Below are 19,933 nucleotides of genomic sequence, written 5' to 3'. Positions count from 1 at the left end.
GGGCCGTCCATAGATGAAGTGGCATTTAAGGGTGGTGGGGAGAGTCTCTGATTATGCTACGAGCCATGTATTAGGTATGGGAAAATAGGGGGAGAAGGGCTACGCCATTTATGGATGGCCCCTAACCAAGCGATCTATCAATTCGTTTAGCCAAACGAGATTTACGGAACGATAACGACTGTGGGTTGTGTGACGTCATTTTCTATTAGTACATACTAAATTCACTATAAAACACTCTAAAATTGCGTAATTCAACTATTTCTCCCCAAGTCTGTAGATTCTATAGTGTCTATATTCGGTAGGTCCATGTCCTGCCATATAACAGCTGTAGACACCATCTCTATAAATAATAAGCATCCCGCACCAGCGTCTCCCAATAGGAGAGTTCGTATCAAATGGCTCATCAACTGAACATTTTTGACCTACCCAACAACTAAGACACCATTTTTCTAAGAAATCAGGATCCTGAGATATTATGAGATAAAAAATTTGCATGCTATCTAGGTGGAATATCGAATCAAACGGTCCATAATCTATAAGTTCTTGACCAACCAAACAACTTTGCCGAAGACATCAACTATATAAGTAATCAGGATCCTGATATATATGAGATTTAAAATTTAATAGTGTTACGTCTGTTTGTCTCTGATTCCTCTTGGGTTTATTCAAATATTACGAAACGCAAAATTTGACAACTTAAGGGCTCCTCCCTTCTCCGTGCAACAACTTTTGTATGGAAAATTTTGAATTAAACATAACACAGCGCTAGACCACCTCCCACTCCTTTGCGTTACGTAATATTTGAATGACCCCTTTTGACCCGCTGGACATATATATCTACTCGTCTACAGCAGTGCGATTTATCCTATTGTTTCGGTACGTCTTGTCCTTGTCCGCTTGTTTAGGTACGTTATATCCTGTAGATCGGGGGCATTTTTCAATGCTTACTAGCACCACCTAGCGGAAACTTCCCGAACTAAATTGTTCGTCACTAGATAGGCCTTGACTTTCCTAACATCTTTGCTAAAAACATCACCCTTTCAAAGAGTAAGGATCACGAGATACGCGAGAATATATGTTGGGGTCCAATGGACCCATGGGTCCCAAAACGGACCTTCATTTAAGGTATCCTCTTGAGGGTTAAGGTAAAGATTGGTATAGATATTGTGAAGCTTCACATCGAATTTTCAGGGTGCCTAAGAAAACCGTGCTGTGGTTCTCCATTGAGTTTGAAAAACTTTTGAGAAGAATAACTCTTACCCGCCTATTAATTTAGCTCTGAATGGTTGATACAATTGTACGCCACAATGGCTAGTCGATGAATAGATAATATGTAATGCTGGAACTGAGCATGAGCATGAGCATGAGCATGATTGACCGCCCGCGGTTGCTCCTCTGTTATTGCAAGGACAACTGCATTTACACAATGAACCAACTGATGGGTCTTGGGATTAGCTCTCTTCATTGTGTAAATGCTGGGATCCCAATACTTTTCAATAAGCAATACCAGCGCCGGTCGCGTCCGAATGCAGGTCAATTGAGGATAGAGAAGGAAGTGATGACGTGATTCTCGCTTAGGCCAATAACCGAGGAATTCTCTGCGTTACTACGAGAAATCACTAGGAGTTTGGACAGGGGAAATGGAGATATGTTGAGGATTTCATCGTGGTAAACGAATGTCATGTTTTGATTTGCGATTAATAATGCGCTCAAGAAGAAATACCCTTCTAAACCGTGGACGACGAACGCGATCTATTGTGCCTCAAAACTCACCCTACATAAGTTATTCATTCGCAACTAAGGAGAATACAATGCTAAACACCGACGCATCTGTAGTTTGAGTTTCCGCGCGAGACAATGCTAAACGCGATCAATTCACAAGTATTAACAAAATAACACGTTATAAATAAATCAGAAACATCTTACCGCATGGTTCACCGTCTATCTTTTACCAACCCTCTCTTTTAGATAATATGTAATGCTGGAACTTGCTATAAACTGCATATTGAGCGATTCCCTGTACAAGATCTGTTCCGTTGTCGACCGGCCGTCGATGAAGCCGGCTTGATAACTTCCTTAAGCGAACCCATACGCTGTGGGTAGTAGATGACGACAATTGTCCTGGGATGGCCGCGTCCCGCATACCTCTGCTGTACGTAGGAGTCTATGCAGAGGGCCGAATTGAGAGATATCCATCCTCGGTGATTTTCCGCCTCCGCTTTGACCTGGGGCCAGGTCAAACTTCTGTCGACTTCCTTTATTTCGTTGTTGAGGTTTTCCGTCATGAGCCTCTGCGTCTGCTTATGCTGCGATGTCCTGTTGGGTTCCAATCTTGCAGCAAAGCAGCAAAGATTTCACGTTCGAGTTGAAAATTCGGATTTTGGTGCGTCGACTAATCTAGTTAATTTTTCATACATTTCTTAAACTCGCAAAAGCAGTCCTCGTCTTCTTGGTCCGTGCACCTATGTCAATCTTGGTGTCACAACACGTCTCACAATCGGCCGCCATTTGGCTACCATGATATTGGAAGCTTTCATCATTCTCCATTGTTTGCTCAGCACGACCAATCGCACCTACCAGGATCTCATTGATTACGATGAGGAACAGTAGCGGTCCTTATCTCACACCAGCAACCACCAGGAGGGCATCGGACAAGACACCATTGTGCAGTACTCTGCCTTGAACTGTGTTTCAATGAGGCCGATGACTTTCTCTAGACAGCCTTGCGCTGCGCTGGAGGGCCTTCCACATGTTTTTGTGATTGGGACGGTTGGAAGCTTTTCCGTAATCAATGAACACCCGGTAAGGAGACTCTTGGAATTTATGGATTTGCTTCAGAATGATACGGAGCGTGACAATATGGTCCACACAGGATCGTCCGGCACGAAATCTTACTTGCTGCCGTTGGAGAGTTAAGGATCACTTTGCAGAGGACTTCAAGTACGGAGGTACTCGACACCCATGTACTGCGGTTGAGTGCCCTTACGAGACGATTGCGGCGTAATGGAGAATTTTGGAGAAGCGGAAAGAACAAATTCGAATGGACAACATTAACGAACGGTTCTACAATGACAAGCCTGATTATGGATAAGGGCTTCCGGAGATTGGAGGCATCACACAGTTCTGGGCCAATTTATGGGAGAACCCTGTCCAGCACAGTGTCGATGGGATATGGTTGGCAGAAGAAGTGCGACAGTGTAATGGAGTTGGAGACATGACCGCGACCGTAGTAACCGCCCAGGATATAAGTGCGGCAACCCCGGTATACTAGAAATTGGGCTGCACCAGGACCCAATTTCGTGAAGAATTTTTGGTATAAAAAAACTCACGACGATTGACGGGCGGATGGCGGAATGCTTCAACATGATGCTAGAAGACTCCACGCAGCTACCAGAGTCCATAACTAGGGGTATCACTAATATTCTGCCGAAGAACCACAACACAGCTGATCCAGCAAAGTATATACCAATAACGTGCCCTTCGAGTCTGTACAAAGTGCTGTCGTCGGTAATAGCGAGGAGGATACAAGCCCACTGCGATACCAACAACGTCATGACCGGAGAACAAAAAGGATGTCGCAATAACAGATGCAGATGCAGTCATTGTGGGTCAAGCCACCGAAAAGCAGAGGAACCTGAGCATGGCATACATCGACTACAAGGAGGCGTACGAGGAGTACCGCACTCGTACCTTTTTAAGGTACCGTAAACCGGGGTCAAATTGATCTCCGGGTCGAAATTGATCAAACGTTTTTCAGATAGATCAAGCATACTTTATACAGGGTGTTAGGTTCCTGAGTGCAAACTTTTTAAAGGGTGATAGAGGACCATAAATGGAGAAAAAAAATGTTCTACGCATATGGTTAAATCTCAACCGTTACGTAGTTATTGAACTTCCCATGTTTATGACTCTTATTGCCTTATCTGGCAATAACTTGAAAATGGTCAAACTTATCGAAGTTTTTTTACCCTTATTCGAAAGATTATTGAATTTTCTAACAAATGGCATCTTTGAATCGATTGGTTTAGTTAAATAACTAAGTTTTCTAGAGCAAAATAGCTAAAAATAGTGTATTTTTATTGGTTTTTGTCAATTATCTTTGAAACATGCGTAATAAATTAAAATTTTTTCTTTGGCAAAGTTGTGGTCCCTGTTACACTCTACAATTCGTTCTTTGACACCAAACTTCTAGCTCTTATCGTTTTGTTGCAAAGTCGATTTTAACATCGCATTTCAGATCATAAATTAGCAACTGTCATGGAAAGCACTTTTTTGCGCATTGTGCTGCACATTTAAATCAAAATTGCAACAAAACGATAAGAGCTAGAAGTTTGGTGTCAAAGAACGAATTGTAGAGTGTAACAGGGACCACAACTTTGCCAAAGAAAGAATTTTAATTTATTACGCATGTTTCAAAGATAATTGACAAAAAACAATAAAATTACACTATTTTTAGCTATTTTGCTCTAGAAAACTTAGTTATTTAACTAAACCAATCGATTCAAAGATGTCATTTGTTAGAAAATTCAATAATTTTTCGAATAAGGGTAAAAAAAACTTCGATAAGTTTGACCATTTTCAAGTTATTGCCAGTTAAGGCAATAACAGTCATAAACATGGGAAGTTCAATAACTACGTAACGGTTGAGATTTGACCATATGCGTAGAACTTTTTTTTTCTTCATTTATGGTCCTCTATCACCCTTTAAAAAGTTTGCACTCAGGGACCTAACACCCTGTATAGTTTCCTTCCAAGTATCGTGATGTAGGCATCCTATACTAAACGATAAATGCGAGAAAATAATTTAAAACATACCTTATCTAACGGAAAAACGTCTGATCAATTTCGACCCGGAGATCAATTTGACCCCGGTTTACGGTACTGCAGTTTTACAAGATAGACGGGAACGTCATCAGGCTGATGCAATACGCGATGAGGATGTAGAGTACATACCTACAAATTACCAACGGAACAGCTGTGTTGCGGTCCAGAACTCTCAGCATTAGGAGCAGAGTTGATGTACACGTGCTGTAGTCCCATGTACGGGAGCCACATGGCAAGCGAGCTCCCAGGAGCTCTGTACATTTTGAGACTGCAAGTTGTGCGCCTCATTTTTCTCAAGATGTGTCTCATGAGCTTCGTCTCATGCGCTGATTAAATTAGAAAATTTCACGACAAAAACTTCCTAAACGAACGAGAATTGACACCTTAACCTTTGCATTGAGAGTCCCTAGTCGTATCTTATAGACCAACCAGACACTTGAGTTGTGTACGGAAAAAAGTTATTGAGGTTCTTCGTTACCAAGAAGTTGTTTTTCACCTTAGATACCAACAGCTCACGCAGCGCATGAGACGAGCTCCCCGGGAGCTATGTGCCTAGCTCGCACCCACCAAATTTTCGTGAGCCTCCTAGCAGCGCAGCACACTGCGATTTTGAAGAGCTGGGAGACAATTTGGTGGGAGGCTCGCTGTCACATTTATGTACACATGAGCAATGGGTAACTCTGATTAGGAGAGTGCTATTTCAATTTAGTCCGCTATGGTTCTGTCTTGCAATGAAACCCCTCAGCAGAGCACTCAACCAATGCAACTATGGCTACCAACTGAAAAGTGGGGGAAGGAGTACAAGATTAAACCACACCTTCTCCATGGACGACCTGAAGCTATTTGAGGAAACTGCACAAAGGTAGCTTGTGACGGTGTTCAGGCAGCTTATGATGGTGTTCAGCAGCGACGACATCCGGATGGAGTTTGGAATTGACAAATGTCGGTCAGCCGATCTTCGCTGGAGTCAAGTAGAGGGACGCCAGCTGTTTCCGCGTCAACGAACAGGAGGAGTTTCGGAATACGGCTGAAGGCGAAGCGTACAAATACCTCGGCTTCCTGCAATTTAGAAGTATTCGCCACACAGCGATCAAGAAGGAACTGCAGGACAAGTTCTTGCATCGTGTCAACTGTGTTCTGAGGAGCTTTCTGTCAGCCAGGTGAAGGCGATCAACGCATTCGCGGTGTCCCTGTTGACCTACATCTTTGGGGTGGAAAAGTGAACCAAGACTGACCTAAAGGCGTTAGAACGAGCAGTACGAGTGGCGTTCACTGAAGCGTTAACCAAGCACCGCATGCGCCATCCAAAGTCGTCCACCGAGATAGTTACCCTGGCACGCGCAGTAGGAAGAAGTGGCATCACCAATATCCAGGTACTATGTGTCTCCCAGACCCAGCAGTTGCGGGCATATTTCGTAGAAAGCCAGTACCGTATTGAAATGTACCTCACTGCACTGTATGTGAAGCTGACCACGGTTACAGAGCCCTGCATCTGGCGCAGGGGGATTACCAGCTGAACTGCGACATCAAGACTGTTGACGAGATGATCGTAGCATGGAAGCGGAAGGAGTTGCATGGGACACACCCCCATAAACTGGAGCTCGAGCACATTGATAAGGTGACGTCGAACGCGTGGCTGGTGCGGAGTGACCTTCTCGCGGAAACAGAAGATTTCATGGTAGTTATCCAGGACCGGATAAATGCGACGAAGATCTATCGGCGGTACATATTCCTCGAAGACGTGGAGAACCGCTTTAGGAAGTGAAATTCACTAGGGGAAACGATCCAGCATATCGTTGCAGGCTGTTCAGTGTTAGCTGGGTCTGCCTACCTGGAATGTCACCACGAAGTTGCCAAGATTGTGCACCAACAGCTTGCTTTAACAACAGACATACGCCCCCACATTGTGGTTCACGACAAAAGGATGAAGCAGGTAACCCTCATCGACATCACTGTACCGTTAGACCATCTGTTTCGTCCAGCGGTTGATAGGCCCCACGTTGTGTAATAATTGCCCCGGAGGCAAGATGAAGAAACGAACTACTTCTGACTGATCTCTACGGTTTATTGCGCACCACAGAGAGGCAGTGCTCCTGCTCTGTGGTGCGCAATAAACCGTAGAGATCAGTCAGAAGTAGTTCGTTTCTTCATCTTGCCTCCGGGGCAATTATTACACAACGTGGGGCCTATCAACCGCTGGACGAAACATTGGTGCCGTGACCAGGATGAAGGACACCCCGGAGGACCACCGGACGGATAACGGACTACTACGAAGCCTCTCTCTGGACAACTCACTATGGGCCGAACTGTCGCCCGCTAGAGTGGAAGCATCCACTGTTGGACCCCTGCGTCCCCCGTCGGATCCCTGCATCCACCGTTTCGGACCGTAGCGTCCCTCTGTAGGACCCCAGCGTCCACCCGCCGGATCGTAGCATCCACCTGTCGGACTTCGAGAGTCCACCTGCAGGCCGCGAGCGTATCATCGCCCTACCGAAACCACCGTCGGATCACGAGCGTCCACCCATGGGACCCCAGCGTCCACTGCAGGCCGCGAGCGTATCATCGCCGCCTGTCGAATCATCCACCGTCGGACCCCGAGAGTCCTCCTGCAGGCCGCGAGCGTATCATCGCCCTGCCAAATCAAGCACCCGTCGGACCCCTGCGTCCACCAGAAGGATCACAGCATCCGCCCGTAGGACCCCCAGCGTCCACTACCCGGCCGAAGCGCCATTCCCCGGACCGTAGCGTCACCATTGGACCATCAGCGTCAACCTCCTAGGCCGTAGCGCCAAAGATTTGGACCCGAGCGTCATTCCCGTTCCACCAAGCTTCATCAATCAAGCCCTCCGTCGTAGCTAATCATCGTTCACCATACGCATCAGCCAGACCGGAGCAAGCAGAATTGAAGCAAATTGAATCATCTCCAAGCCACACCACCAGCCAGCAGCGAGCGCATTATCGCAGGTAGTTCAGCATGTGTGTTTCTACCTACAGTGCCCGATCGATCGACGACCGCCGCAGCCCGCTCGGCGCAGAAGCAAATTGGAAAACAGTCGTTTTCGGGCGGGAGTATGTTTGATCTCGCACTGTCGCCGGCGTCGTCGTTGGCTGCTTCTAGCATGCAGAGCGTGTGCAGAAGCAGCCCATTGAAGAGCCACACCGCTTTGAAACCGCAGCAGCCTGATTGTGCGTTGGGCTCGATACACGCAGCAGAGCAGCGCACCGCTGCTATTCACATTCATTTCAATTGTATTTATATTGTCCGTACTATCGCTGTCGCCTATATAAGCGACAGCGTGTTCTATGTAGAATTAGTTGTAAGCAATAGAACCACCACAGAGCAGGAGCACTGCCTCTCTGTGGTGCGCCAATAAATCGTAGTAAAAAGTAGTTCGCATTCGCCTTATCCTCCGGGAGAAGAAACACAACGTGGGGCCTTTCAACCGCTGGACGAAACACCATCTTATCAACGTTCTCCGGCAAGATAACCAAGTACCACGACCTAGCGGAGGAGTTGAAGCAGATGTGGCACCTGAAGGACGTCCGTATAGTTCCAGTTGTCCTTTCGGCAACCGGAGTTGTCCCTCAATCTCTCCTAAGGTCCCTAGACGAGCTGAAATTTAAGAAGGACCTGAATAGCATCCTGAAAGCGGTACGGCCGTTCTACACATAAATGTCCCCTGCTATATGGAAACTCCATATAACATGAGACAATCGTGTAGAACGGCAGTGTAGTATAGTTGGGCCGTTCCTCAACCATCACAATTAACAGTACATCCTAAGCAGACTCATTAGGATATAAGCAAACCAGAACCTAATCCCCTTTGGCATTCCGATTACCCGGAGTAGGTTCTCGTACACTAAGTGTAATGGAAGGTCTATATGTTGAGTCGAGTCAAGTACAAGACACTGAAGACGACCTTACAGTTGAGGTCGAAATACGTATATGTCAAAGGATTCAAATTCTTAGTGGAATTCAAAGGAACAGTCCTCCTCTCTCCTCTTCTTGGCGTAACGTCCTCCTGGGACAAAGCCTGCTTCTCAGCTTAATGTTCTATGAGCACTTCCACAGTTATTAACTGAGAGCTTCCTCTGCCAATGACCATTTTGCATGTGTATATCGTGTGGCAGGCACGAAGATACTCTATGCCCAATAGACTGGGTCAACAAAGTCGATTTTTTGGAACAAAGCTTTTTCGATTCCTTTTAGCGACTAAAACAACTGTGCAAAATTTGGGAGCGATTGGTTGCTTTCCCGTATTCCGCATTGCGATTGAAATTTGTATGGAATTTAGTATGGGAAAACGTGTTTTTTTGCATTTTTCCTATAAATTGAAATTTTTTGTCTAAAACGATCTAACTAATGACGTTGAAGTATAGCCTAGGATATGCCGAAAAACTTTGTCGAAGACCGCAAAGTGATCCGATACTTGTGAAAAAAGTTATAACGTATAGATTGCCCGGTGGTATGTAACATTTAACATGTAAAGGAATAACATCAATAATAAAATCTCAATTTTTGACCCAAGTTACCAGGCGATTAACTTTTTTCACAAGCGTCGGATCACTTTGCGGTCTTTGGCAATGTTTTTCGGCATATCCTAGGCTATACTTTAACGTCATCAGATACATGGTATTAGACAAAAGAATTCAACTTATGAGTAAAATCCAAAAAAGTACGTTTTCCCATACTAAATTCCATACAAATTTAAATCGCAATGCGGAATACGGGGACGCAACCAATCGCTCCCAAATTTTGCACAGTTGTTTTGGGCGCTAATATAGATTGAAAATGCTTTGTTCCGGGTCGATACGATCAAATTTAAAGTTTCTCCATACAACGTTGACCCACTCTAATGCCCAAGGAAGTCAAGGAAATTTCCTTTACGAAAAGATCCCGGATCGACCGGGAATCGAACCCGTCACCCTCAGCATGGTCATGCTGAATACCCGTGCGTTTACCGCCTCGGCTATATGGAACAGTACTTAACACGATTTTCTTTGTACTTACAGATATTCCCCTAACAAGCACTGGTTCATCATCATCATCATAGAATTTATTGTTTAAGCCCTTCTCAAAAGTAAGGCTTGAGTCAAAGTGGCGAACTCATGCTGCGAATTGCATTTTTGCCTTTCTTATAAACTAAGTGTACTGGAAAGGCTATATGTTCACGCAAAAAAAAACAATTTTCCGAAAAAAGGTTTGGAGAATCAATTCGCATATACCAATTGACTCAGTTCGATGATTTGAGATGATGTCTGTATGTGTATGTATGTATGTGTGTATGTATGTATGTCTGTGCGCAAAATAAGTTCACTCACTTTTGAGGTACTTCCCATTGGCCGATGTTTCGGATTTTAGCTCGAATCGAACCGGAATTCTAACGCATTGGTTTTTAATTAAAATGGGCCAAATCGATCAAAGCATTCCGGAGCTATGGCCATTTCAGTGATTCGGACATCATGCGACACATCAAACTGCAGTGATGTTTGAAACCTCCAGTATGGTTGACGAATTGTGTGCGGAAATCAACACTGGCGAACAATTCCGTGATGTCGGCCCAAAATTCAAGATGGCAGCCTAATATTCCCCGAGCAGCACACAAATCACAAGGAGTGTCAACAGCGCAGGATTTTGGTTGGACACGAATAATTTTGAAGTTTTTATGCCTAGGAGTTACAATTACATGGATGTCACTCCTGTGCAACGAAAAAACTGCGCTGTCGACACTTTTTTGTGACTTGTGTGCTGCTTGGATCAAGATGGCGGCTCCAAATTCAAGATGGCATGGCGACTGTTTAATGGTGTTTTAGGCACTAAAGCCATGCAATATGGGTATAATTAGTATGGAGAAGATGTCTGGAGTCCAAAAATGACGAACAGAATATCCAAGATGGCGCCTCCAAATTCAAGATGGCGGCTTCAAATTCAAGATGCCAGCTGTTTAATGGTGTTTTAGGTTCTTAAACCTTGTAATAAATATGGGTATATTTGGCATATGAAAGATGTCTGGAGTCCTAAAGTAGTGACCAGAATATCCAATATGGCGGTCTAAAATCCAAGATGGCGGCTTTTTCATGGTGATTTGGGCTTTAAAACCATGCAATATGTGTATATTTGGTACGGGGAAGATGTCCGAAGTCCAAAAATGGCAACCAGAATTTCCAAGATGGCAGCCCACAGTCTAACATGGCGGCCTTAAATTTCAGATGGTGGCTGTTTAATAGTGTTTAGACCCTAGAACCATACAATATGGGTATATTCGATAAAGGGAAGAAATCTGTATTCCAGAAATGGCGATCAGAATATCCAATATGGCGTCACAAAATTCAACATGGCGGCTGTCAAAGGCTCAAAAATCATGAAATATTTAGATATTTGATATGAATGTTATTTTCGATGAAAATGCTCATTTAAAACAACAATCAGACCATTTTCGAGTTTAACCCTAAAAGAGATACCTTCATGGCCTCAGTTTCGTCAACTCGCTGAGTGTGTTCCATCAAAGACGAGCTCTGAAAGGCGCCTGGGGTCCAATGGACCCCAGGTATCCCTTTTAGGGTTAATAAGCATATGTTGATCATTCCACATATCACATACCCCTACAACGCTCATTAGAAAGTTGCCTTGCCGTCTTCGTCGTCGTCATTGCAAGCAGTCGACAACATCAAGGGGAAAAAGGCAAGCTGTAGTACTGTAGTAGGTATTAGGCACCTCTATCGCAAAACTTACGTAACGATCCTATAATAACCATTAAATCCTGGCCATCGGATGCATCGTTGTTGTTGCGTGACCCCTCCGATAGGTCGTATGGAAAATCCTGCTTGAGTCATTTTTCATCCTGTGTGCGTTTTTGCGGTACGGTGGCGCAGGGATGGAATGGGAAAAGCAAGGAGGAGGACGGACGAGTCGATTTGCTTGTGTGAAATAGTTTTTGTTTTGGCCTTCCTTTTGCCTCGCCCAGCTGTTTGCTTCCGAGATTTGGTCTGCTAGAAGGGAAACTTCGGAATTAACTTTGCAGCAACTCGGCAGGAGACCCATTTCCACACGTATGGGAAGCTGTCAGGAAATTTTGATCATTATTAATATGCTGGTGATTGGGTTTTATGGTGTGAAAATCTGATTTACAACTGGTGCGGAACTGAAGGGAACGTAATTGGAAATGTTTGAAGTCCCCTGGATAACCCCTTTGCCTTTGAGGTGTGCTGGCAAATGGAGACATCATGAGTTTGAGTATGGACGAGAGCATGATCGGGGTGTGGCTTAACGAACCCGGAAAGATGTGTTTTGACAGCTCAATTGCTGCAGAATAACAACAAGTTTGGTGCCATTATTGAGTGGGAATTGGTTTCTATATAAAAAACAGCTTCAAAGAATACAAAAAATGAGAAACTACACCAATTATTTGTTTTGAGTGACATGAAATTGGGAGCACCTTGTTGGCTGGACAAATGGAACAGCCTCCCTAGTTTCTTGAAAAATTAACGAACCTTACGCTTAACGAGATAAATAATTTTTCGACAATAGCTCATCGAAAGTTTCAGTCGTAAACGATAGTCATCTTACGCTTAACAATTGAAAAAAAAAAAGCCAAACAAAGTGAATCCATTTCATATTAATCATTTGCTACACAACCTGCATCCTCATGACATTGGATTTGACCCAACGAAGTGGGCGAGTGATTGCATCATCAATTTATTTAACTATTCTCATTTCCTCAATTGACTGGCATTATAATAAAGCAGATGCCTTTATAGTTCGTAATCGAAGACTATTAGCAGTTTAACCACAAACGCCTCATAAATCTCAGGGTGATTCGGTTAGTTAACGGATTGCGATTATTATCTTAAGCACCCTTTCTCCTCAAAACCAACGCTCCTCGCTGTTGATTTTGTAGAATTCAATTAGACAGTTGGTAAGTGTGAGTACACTTACAGTCGCGCACTGATATTCCTTCACCGGGCTCGCACGCAATCCTCAATTAGGGATTGTTTGCCCAAGTCTACAAAGCGAAACAAAGCGCTTTTTGTACCGAACCCTTTCTCGTCCTGCGTACCTACGGACACCCACCACCGCCACACTCTAATGACTGACTGAGCAAACCACGATAAGGATGGTGGATTCGTAGGAAAAAGCGGTGCACGAACGCAGCAAATGGCGCTAGGAAGCCAGGGCTCAGCGAAAACAAGGACGGCGCGGCGCGTACCTACTTATTTATGTGCCTTTAAGCTAATTAGGCTACGCACCCACCACAGTACACTGACTGGGCTTGGACCTGGGCTGGGTGCTGGCTTTGCTTTTAAGGCGATTAAAAGTAAAACCACGCGTCGTCGTGCCGCCGAGAGAAGTTGATTGTTTTCACCTATTCGACTGGTTTTTCGGGGGAGGCCTAATTGATTCGGCTTTGGTGAATTGCTCGCAGGCAGCATAACCGGAAAGGAGGTTTTGTTTGCGGTTTTTGCACATAAGCACATTTGTAATTCATGAAACTGGAAACAAATAGAAAGCGGTAGCTTAAGAGTGGGCGAGATCTTCCGAAGTTTATTTCATTGCATATATTCCTGATATTGAATTGTACTCTTCTTCCGTTAATAAAAGCACTGTTGGGAATACTCACTTGCGAAAAGTTATACTCACTTGCTTCTCTGTCAGTCCAGAAGCATGCTATCCAAAAATGATGTTTGAAGGGCTTTTAGATTGTAGTTTAATCTAAAAGTTTGCCGAATAAAGTAAAGGTCGTAGACGCATACCAAAACCGTGAGAGAGCCGTGAGCGCAAGGTGAGTATGAATTACACGAATTTTACTCACCTCGTACTCACAGCTCTCTCACAACTTTGGTATACGTCTGAGACCTTTACTTTATTCGGCAAACTTTTAGATTGAACTACAATCTAAAAGCCCTTCAAACATCATTTTTGGATAGCATGCTTCAGGACTGAGATAGAAGCAAGTGAGTATCACTCTTGCAAATGAGTATTCCCAACACTGAATAAAAGTATAAATATTACGTATACATAAAGTTTAAACAGCGTGGATAAGTACAAAGGTATTTAAGCACATTGTGTACAAAGGTACAAAGGTTATAATCACATTGTGTAAATCTCATTTCACATACAAAAAATCTGTCTAAACATTATTAATCTAAACAATACTGTGCTGATTTTTTTTTTAATTATTATTCAAATTACACACTTATTTACGGTCACACACAAAAAAAACTGGATGTGCAATGACCCGAATATACTTGCGGCCTTCACCCGGCCATTCCCAAGAGTTGGAAAACATTTTTCGAGTGAACAACAATAACGAATCGCATATTAAATTTTGCGACGAAGCACTCCAATATCATCCATTTCATGGAACAATCATTACATGCATGGTTTTCATTGTTTGTCCGTCGAATGGTTTTTGTGGGTGATAGATTTAAAACAAAAGTTCAGCTCGCTTGCATTGACTGGTGTGATCCTTTAATCACCGCGCAAATAGGTAGGTTGACAAGGATCAATTATGGGTGGTGCTTTGGCTGCATAGTAGGGTGGCTCAAGCTTGTATGGCAAAACCACATGCCAAAAAGTTAGATGGGCCCCCTTCTTATTTCATTCTATATGACGCCACGATGCTCTGGTCAAATTTTCAGCTAAATCCGTTAACATTAGGGCGGTGCTAAACTCGTTTGAAGTTTATACATATGGGAGTTTATATAGGAAAACATAGTTTTTTGCAGTTTTCTTCTGAGGGGTTCTAATTTCCCTTAAAACACGTAATCGATCCTGTAGAAATATAGTCAGGGATATGCCGAAAAACTTTGTCGAAGAGCGCAACGTGATCAGACACTTGCGAAAAAATCTATAGTCTAGATAGTACGGGCCCATTCAATGAGATTTTATTGCTATTGTTATTCCTTTACACGTTAAATGTTAAGCATTACTAGATGGTCTGCACGTAATATCTTTTTTTACAAGCTTCGGAAGACTTTGCAGTCTTCGACAAAGTTTTTCGGCACATGTAAGACTATAGTTCTATATAATCGGTTATGTGTTTTCAGTAAAAATAGTGCTAAAAACGATGTTTTCCCATATAAACTCCCATACAAACTTTAAATGAGTTTAGCACCGCCCTAATGCTAACGGATTTAGCTGAAAATTTGACCAGAGCATCGTGGCGTCATATAGAAAGAAATAAGAAGGGTGCCCATCGAACTTTTTGACATGTGGTATTTTGAGCCACGCTACTGCATAGTCAATAGTACGTAACGACAACAGTGTTGATATTGATATTAACCTTTTAATACCCAACCCCACCTTAACCCTTTGAAGCTGGAGGGGACATATTTGACCCGGCCATGAAACCGATCATACCAGCAAGTTTGCGGCAGCGTTGTCGCAATCCGGCTCCATAGGGTTAATTCGGGTTATAGTTTGTGCAGTTTTGTTGTTTTCCTTCCTGGGCAATACATATTTTCATATATTTTTCTTGCTTGGACTGTTTGCATATCTACAAATGGTTTTTAATGTTTTCCTAAGCGTACTTACATTATAAGAAAATCATGAAAAGAATAAATTATACCCTTCAACACGCTAAAATCCGTTTAGTGGCTAGTTGTGATAGTGTTCAGCCAATCCCCAAGACCTCTTGGTTCTTGCTAAATCCAGTGATCAAACCGTATTTTAGTTCGACTTTAGTCCGATCAAACACTGTCATATAAAACCACTTGACCACGAGCTAATCTGATAACCATATATAATATGCGCCACCATAAGAGCTATAACCCTTTCAGACCTGACGTTCTCAAAATCAAAAGTTTTTTATAAATTGACCAGTTGATTATTATCGAGCCCTGAAGAAGGTCCGATCCGAGGACCGAAACGTCGGCGGAGATAAAAAAAACAATCAACGCTAAAACCAAAGACTGCCTAAGCCGAAATCCGAAATAGTAATATAACAATTATAATTGTTGGAAATGATGTAACCAACTACAATTACGTTCAAAAATGATACATCGCCAGAAATTACAAGATTATTTTCATGTGATACAGGGCTCAGGAGGTTTTAGGAGGGTTTCTGCTTGTTTGGGCTCGGCCGTGAGCCCAACGATTTATGGGCGGAACGATGGACTGGGAGAACTGGTACTGGGATCAGTTCCAGGAAAGGGAAGGAACAAAACACTTCTACTGCTACTATTGAATATTTTTTTTTTTGCGTTTATTATAGAGGTTTTAAACCAGAGGGGTTCATTCGCCTCTTAAACTATTGAATATGTATTAAATGTTTAGTGGCTTCTGTCTTGATCGCTTCGTGTCCAAGTTGGTAATGGCTATCTTTGGAAAGGTTGTCCCCTTTTATATGTCAAGGGACCCATCTGTCGCGTAGCGGTTGCTAACGCCGTTGTTGATCCGGGTTGTCGTTATTTCACAGGTAACTGCGATGGTACGATCATCTTCGGGAAGCACTGCTCATTCTATGGGAATTCAGCGGCGACTTAGGAAGGCGTTCGCGACGTTTCAGCTCTATTCAGGGGCGTTTTGGGAGTTTCCGGGCTCTGGGAGCTTTGGTGGGTTTTAACTTGTACCAGAGGATATCAGAGGCCCAGATGGAGTTTCTGGGTAAGCAACGGAGCTCAGTAGGTTTTAGTGGGATTTCAACGCGTTCCAGTGGGTTTCAGGGTATTCTAGCGGCATCAAGGGGATTTTTATTAAATTTAAAATTTACATAGCAAACTAACAGTTAAGGAATTGCTCATAAAATACCAATTTGTAAAGTAAGATTTGTCGCAGCTGAGACGTCATGCCAATAAGAAGTCATGAAACTACTAAGAATAACACTTTCAGTTGGTATATTGGTTGCTGGTTCATCTCGAAATCGAAGAACCCTTGAAATGTCTAGTACGCTTGGTTTACCCTTCCTATGGTGCTACGTCAGATGCAACACGCTGTCGTGGCGCACGTTTAGCGTGCCTGTCTGCGTCATAGTGATCCGAACAACGTAGGAAGGTTAGGAACACGTTAAATTAAAAACAAAAAAAAAACGCGTAAACAAAAACCGTGTAATAAAAAAATGACTGTAATTCTAGAAAGAATTATTGGAGAAATCCCCACAAAAATTTCTTGACCCTTCCCTAGACGAGTTCCTACAGAAATTCCTAGGAAAAGTCCTGCAAGAATACCAACAAAAACTTCGGGGGGAATCCCAGCAAGAGTTTCTGAAGAAATCACAAGAAAAACTTATAAAAATGCCTGAATAAAATCTGAGGAAATAAAAAAAAAGACACGGACAGTCAGAGGCTCTACAGACTGATTGAAACTTAACGGACACACGTAGCATGCACCAGTGGATACGGAGTAGAAACTATTCTCACGACAAGTTTAATCGCCTGGAGCGGGAATCGAACCCTCACCCCACAGCATGGTGCGATTAGAAGCTTGGTGACCCTAACCGCACGACTACAAGGTCAGTGGAGCCCAAAGCAGTTCTTATAAAAATCCCCCAGAAAAATCTTGCATGAATTCTCGCAGATATTCCGGGAGGAACACCCGCAGAACAATCACAGTAGAAATTTCTGAAGGAATCTGAACACTGTATAAAAAATCTGTTTTCATGAAATGCTTCAAGATTTTATGAAGAAAATATTATGGCAATCCTTAAGAAGTTCATTTTAAAATTCCATTAGAAATTCCATCAAAATTCACCAGAAGTTTTATCGGCGGATTCTTAATGGTGATTTTCCACGGAGTTTTCTGGCGAATTGGTGAGACCGTTTCAGGCTACAAATTATTTTCATTTCTTTCCTCTTCTTTCGGGGCGACGTTCATAAACCATAAAGGATTAAGGAACATGTTTTCGTTACGTCACAGCTTATCAACTCCTAGAAAACAGTGTTTTGTTTCATTTCAGAGAGTGAGTGAGAGAGCTTATACCTAGGCACAAGGGCCACGACATGGATTAAATAGGGTCTTGTACCATTTGGGCAGGTGTACCTATTTTGGGCACTTACCGCTATAACTAAGTCAATTCCAAACCGATTGATTTGAATTTTTGTATAGAGTTAGACACTAACTCTAATACATACTAACTCTATACAAAAATTCAAATCAATCGATTTGAAATTGACTTAGTTATAGCGGTAAGTGCCCAAAATAGGTACACTTGCCCAGATGGTACAAGACCCTACCTGTGTTCCATCCCAGGATTCCAAGAACTATGGGGTAACCTTCTTAGCAACGTCTCCCCACCGATTTTTCACGTAGTTGGCTTTCTATATACATACAACTGTGCGGTTGGTACGAGCTGTTCCGGCCTTAATGGTTTTATAGTAGAATTAATAACGCTGCACAGTAGGCCTGGCCGCTATAATGTTTGTAATGCATGTTTAATGTACTGCAAGCATTATAATGACAAGAAAAATTGTAGACGTAGTCGATACTATCATTTTCTAGCATTCTTTGAAATAATGGCTGTGTATGTGTAGACTAGACTAGAGAACTACTTGAAATGCTCCCTGGAACATCCTGATGTTCGTTTTGATGAATTTGCATTCATACATCATGTGACAGAGAGGAAGATACTCTATGCCCAAGGTAGTCAAGAACAGGAATGGAACTCATCACCCTCACCATGATCTTGTTAAATACCGGCGAGTTTACATCCTCATCTACAAATGCCCCTACTTGTTGAGTCACCAACACTGTTACCTCCTGCAACAGCCTGAAACCCTTCGAAAAGTCCCTTGAAAGCCTCGAAACCCCCTGGTAAGCTCATGAAATATCTTGAAACACTCCAGGAATTCCCTTTAAACTACCTGGAACCATCTGCCAAAAGCCCTGGAACACACATGGAACGCTCCTGAATCGTCCCTGGGATCGAAAACAAATCTAGCAGCCATGCTAACAGTTTAGAGGTAATGCTTGTGCTCAATAGTTTTTTTTTATCTGTATTAACGAGATTTTTAGCCCTAGGCTAGTTCATCTCGGGATCCACGCTTTACTTCCCTACCGAAGGAAGAACTCACATTTTGCGAGTTTGTCGGGAGTGGGATTCGATCCCAGGTCCTCGGCGTGATGGTCAAGTGTTCTAACCATCAAACCAGGTCCGCTCCACTGCTCAATAGTTGGATCAAGGATGCATAATGAAAGCATGAAAAAAATCTATACACATATAAATAAAACGGGAATGGTGTTTGTATGTCACGATTTTGTTCGGGAACGGATCAATGGAATCATATAATTCTTTCACTGCTGCATTAACCTAGGGTTCCGACGCGACGGGTTAGTGTGAAAAAATAATTGTAAAAATCGACCGGGAAAGGATGAAAAACGGGAGAACATTTACTCTAATTTTGCAGGTCTTTTCTCTACATGCTTTTAAGAAAAACGTAGTAGGCTCACTGTAAATTAACTTTAACTAAACATTTGAAGAGCTAATCGTAGCAATAGAAGATTGCAACGATTTTTGACAAAAATTTGCAATTAGGGTCTTGTACCATTTGGGCAGGTGTACCTATTTTGGGCACTTGCCGCTATAACCAAGTCCATTTCAAACCGATTGATTTGAAATTTTGTCCAGAGTTAGGAACGTATAGTATCTAACTCTGGACAAAATTTTAAATCTATAGGTTTGAAATGGACTTAGTTATAGCGGCAAGTGCCCAAAATAGGTACACCTGCCCAAATGGTACAATATCCTATTTCGTTGACATCTGTTCCAATGGAAATATGCGACCCATTAGTGCTATACCAGGGAGGCAACTTCAAAACCATTTTCAAAATTTTATTCTGAACCCTCTGAAGTTGCTTGTTTCTTGTAACATGACCGGTCAGAAAATTTGTTTGTGAATCAAAAAATTGCCGGGGCCCGTGGCGTAGTGGCTAAACGTGAATGGTTATGGGTTCCATCCCAGCCCCGGCACTTGCAATTTTTCGTCAGTTACTCTTCCCCCGAGAGCGGCAAACACCTGACCCTCTTCTGAGCATATGCCCAAACGGACCCGGAAACTTGGATATCGGCTGAAGGCAACTCATAATGGACCCCCAACCGGACTGGAAAAGGAACAAACAAGAGCCACACATCAACATCCTCGTGCTTATCATTCTACCCATGGACAGGGTCAGGCA

At 43.1% G+C, this 19,933-nt stretch overlaps 2 protein-coding genes across 6 annotated transcripts in view; both read left to right on the top strand.

Moving 5' to 3' along the window:
- The window catches only part of LOC109425050 (connectin-like), a 453,200-nt gene that overhangs the window by 402,037 nt on the left and 31,230 nt on the right, over positions 1-19,933 (top strand). The gene's annotated exons all lie outside the window — the stretch shown is intronic.
- Positions 6,749-8,195, top strand: LOC134290222 (uncharacterized). Its single transcript, XM_062857293.1, has 2 exons — positions 6,749-6,757; positions 7,145-8,195. Exons 1-2 carry the CDS (start codon positions 6,749-6,751, stop codon positions 7,601-7,603), a joined length of 468 nt encoding a protein of 155 aa, XP_062713277.1. The 3' UTR covers positions 7,604-8,195.

The sequence above is a fragment of the Aedes albopictus genome, chromosome 3, assembly GCF_035046485.1.
Source record: "Aedes albopictus strain Foshan chromosome 3, AalbF5, whole genome shotgun sequence".
Lineage (NCBI taxonomy): Eukaryota > Metazoa > Arthropoda > Insecta > Diptera > Culicidae > Aedes > Aedes albopictus.
Note: the sequence above shows the minus strand (reverse complement) of the source record. Positions and strands in the feature narration are given on the sequence as shown.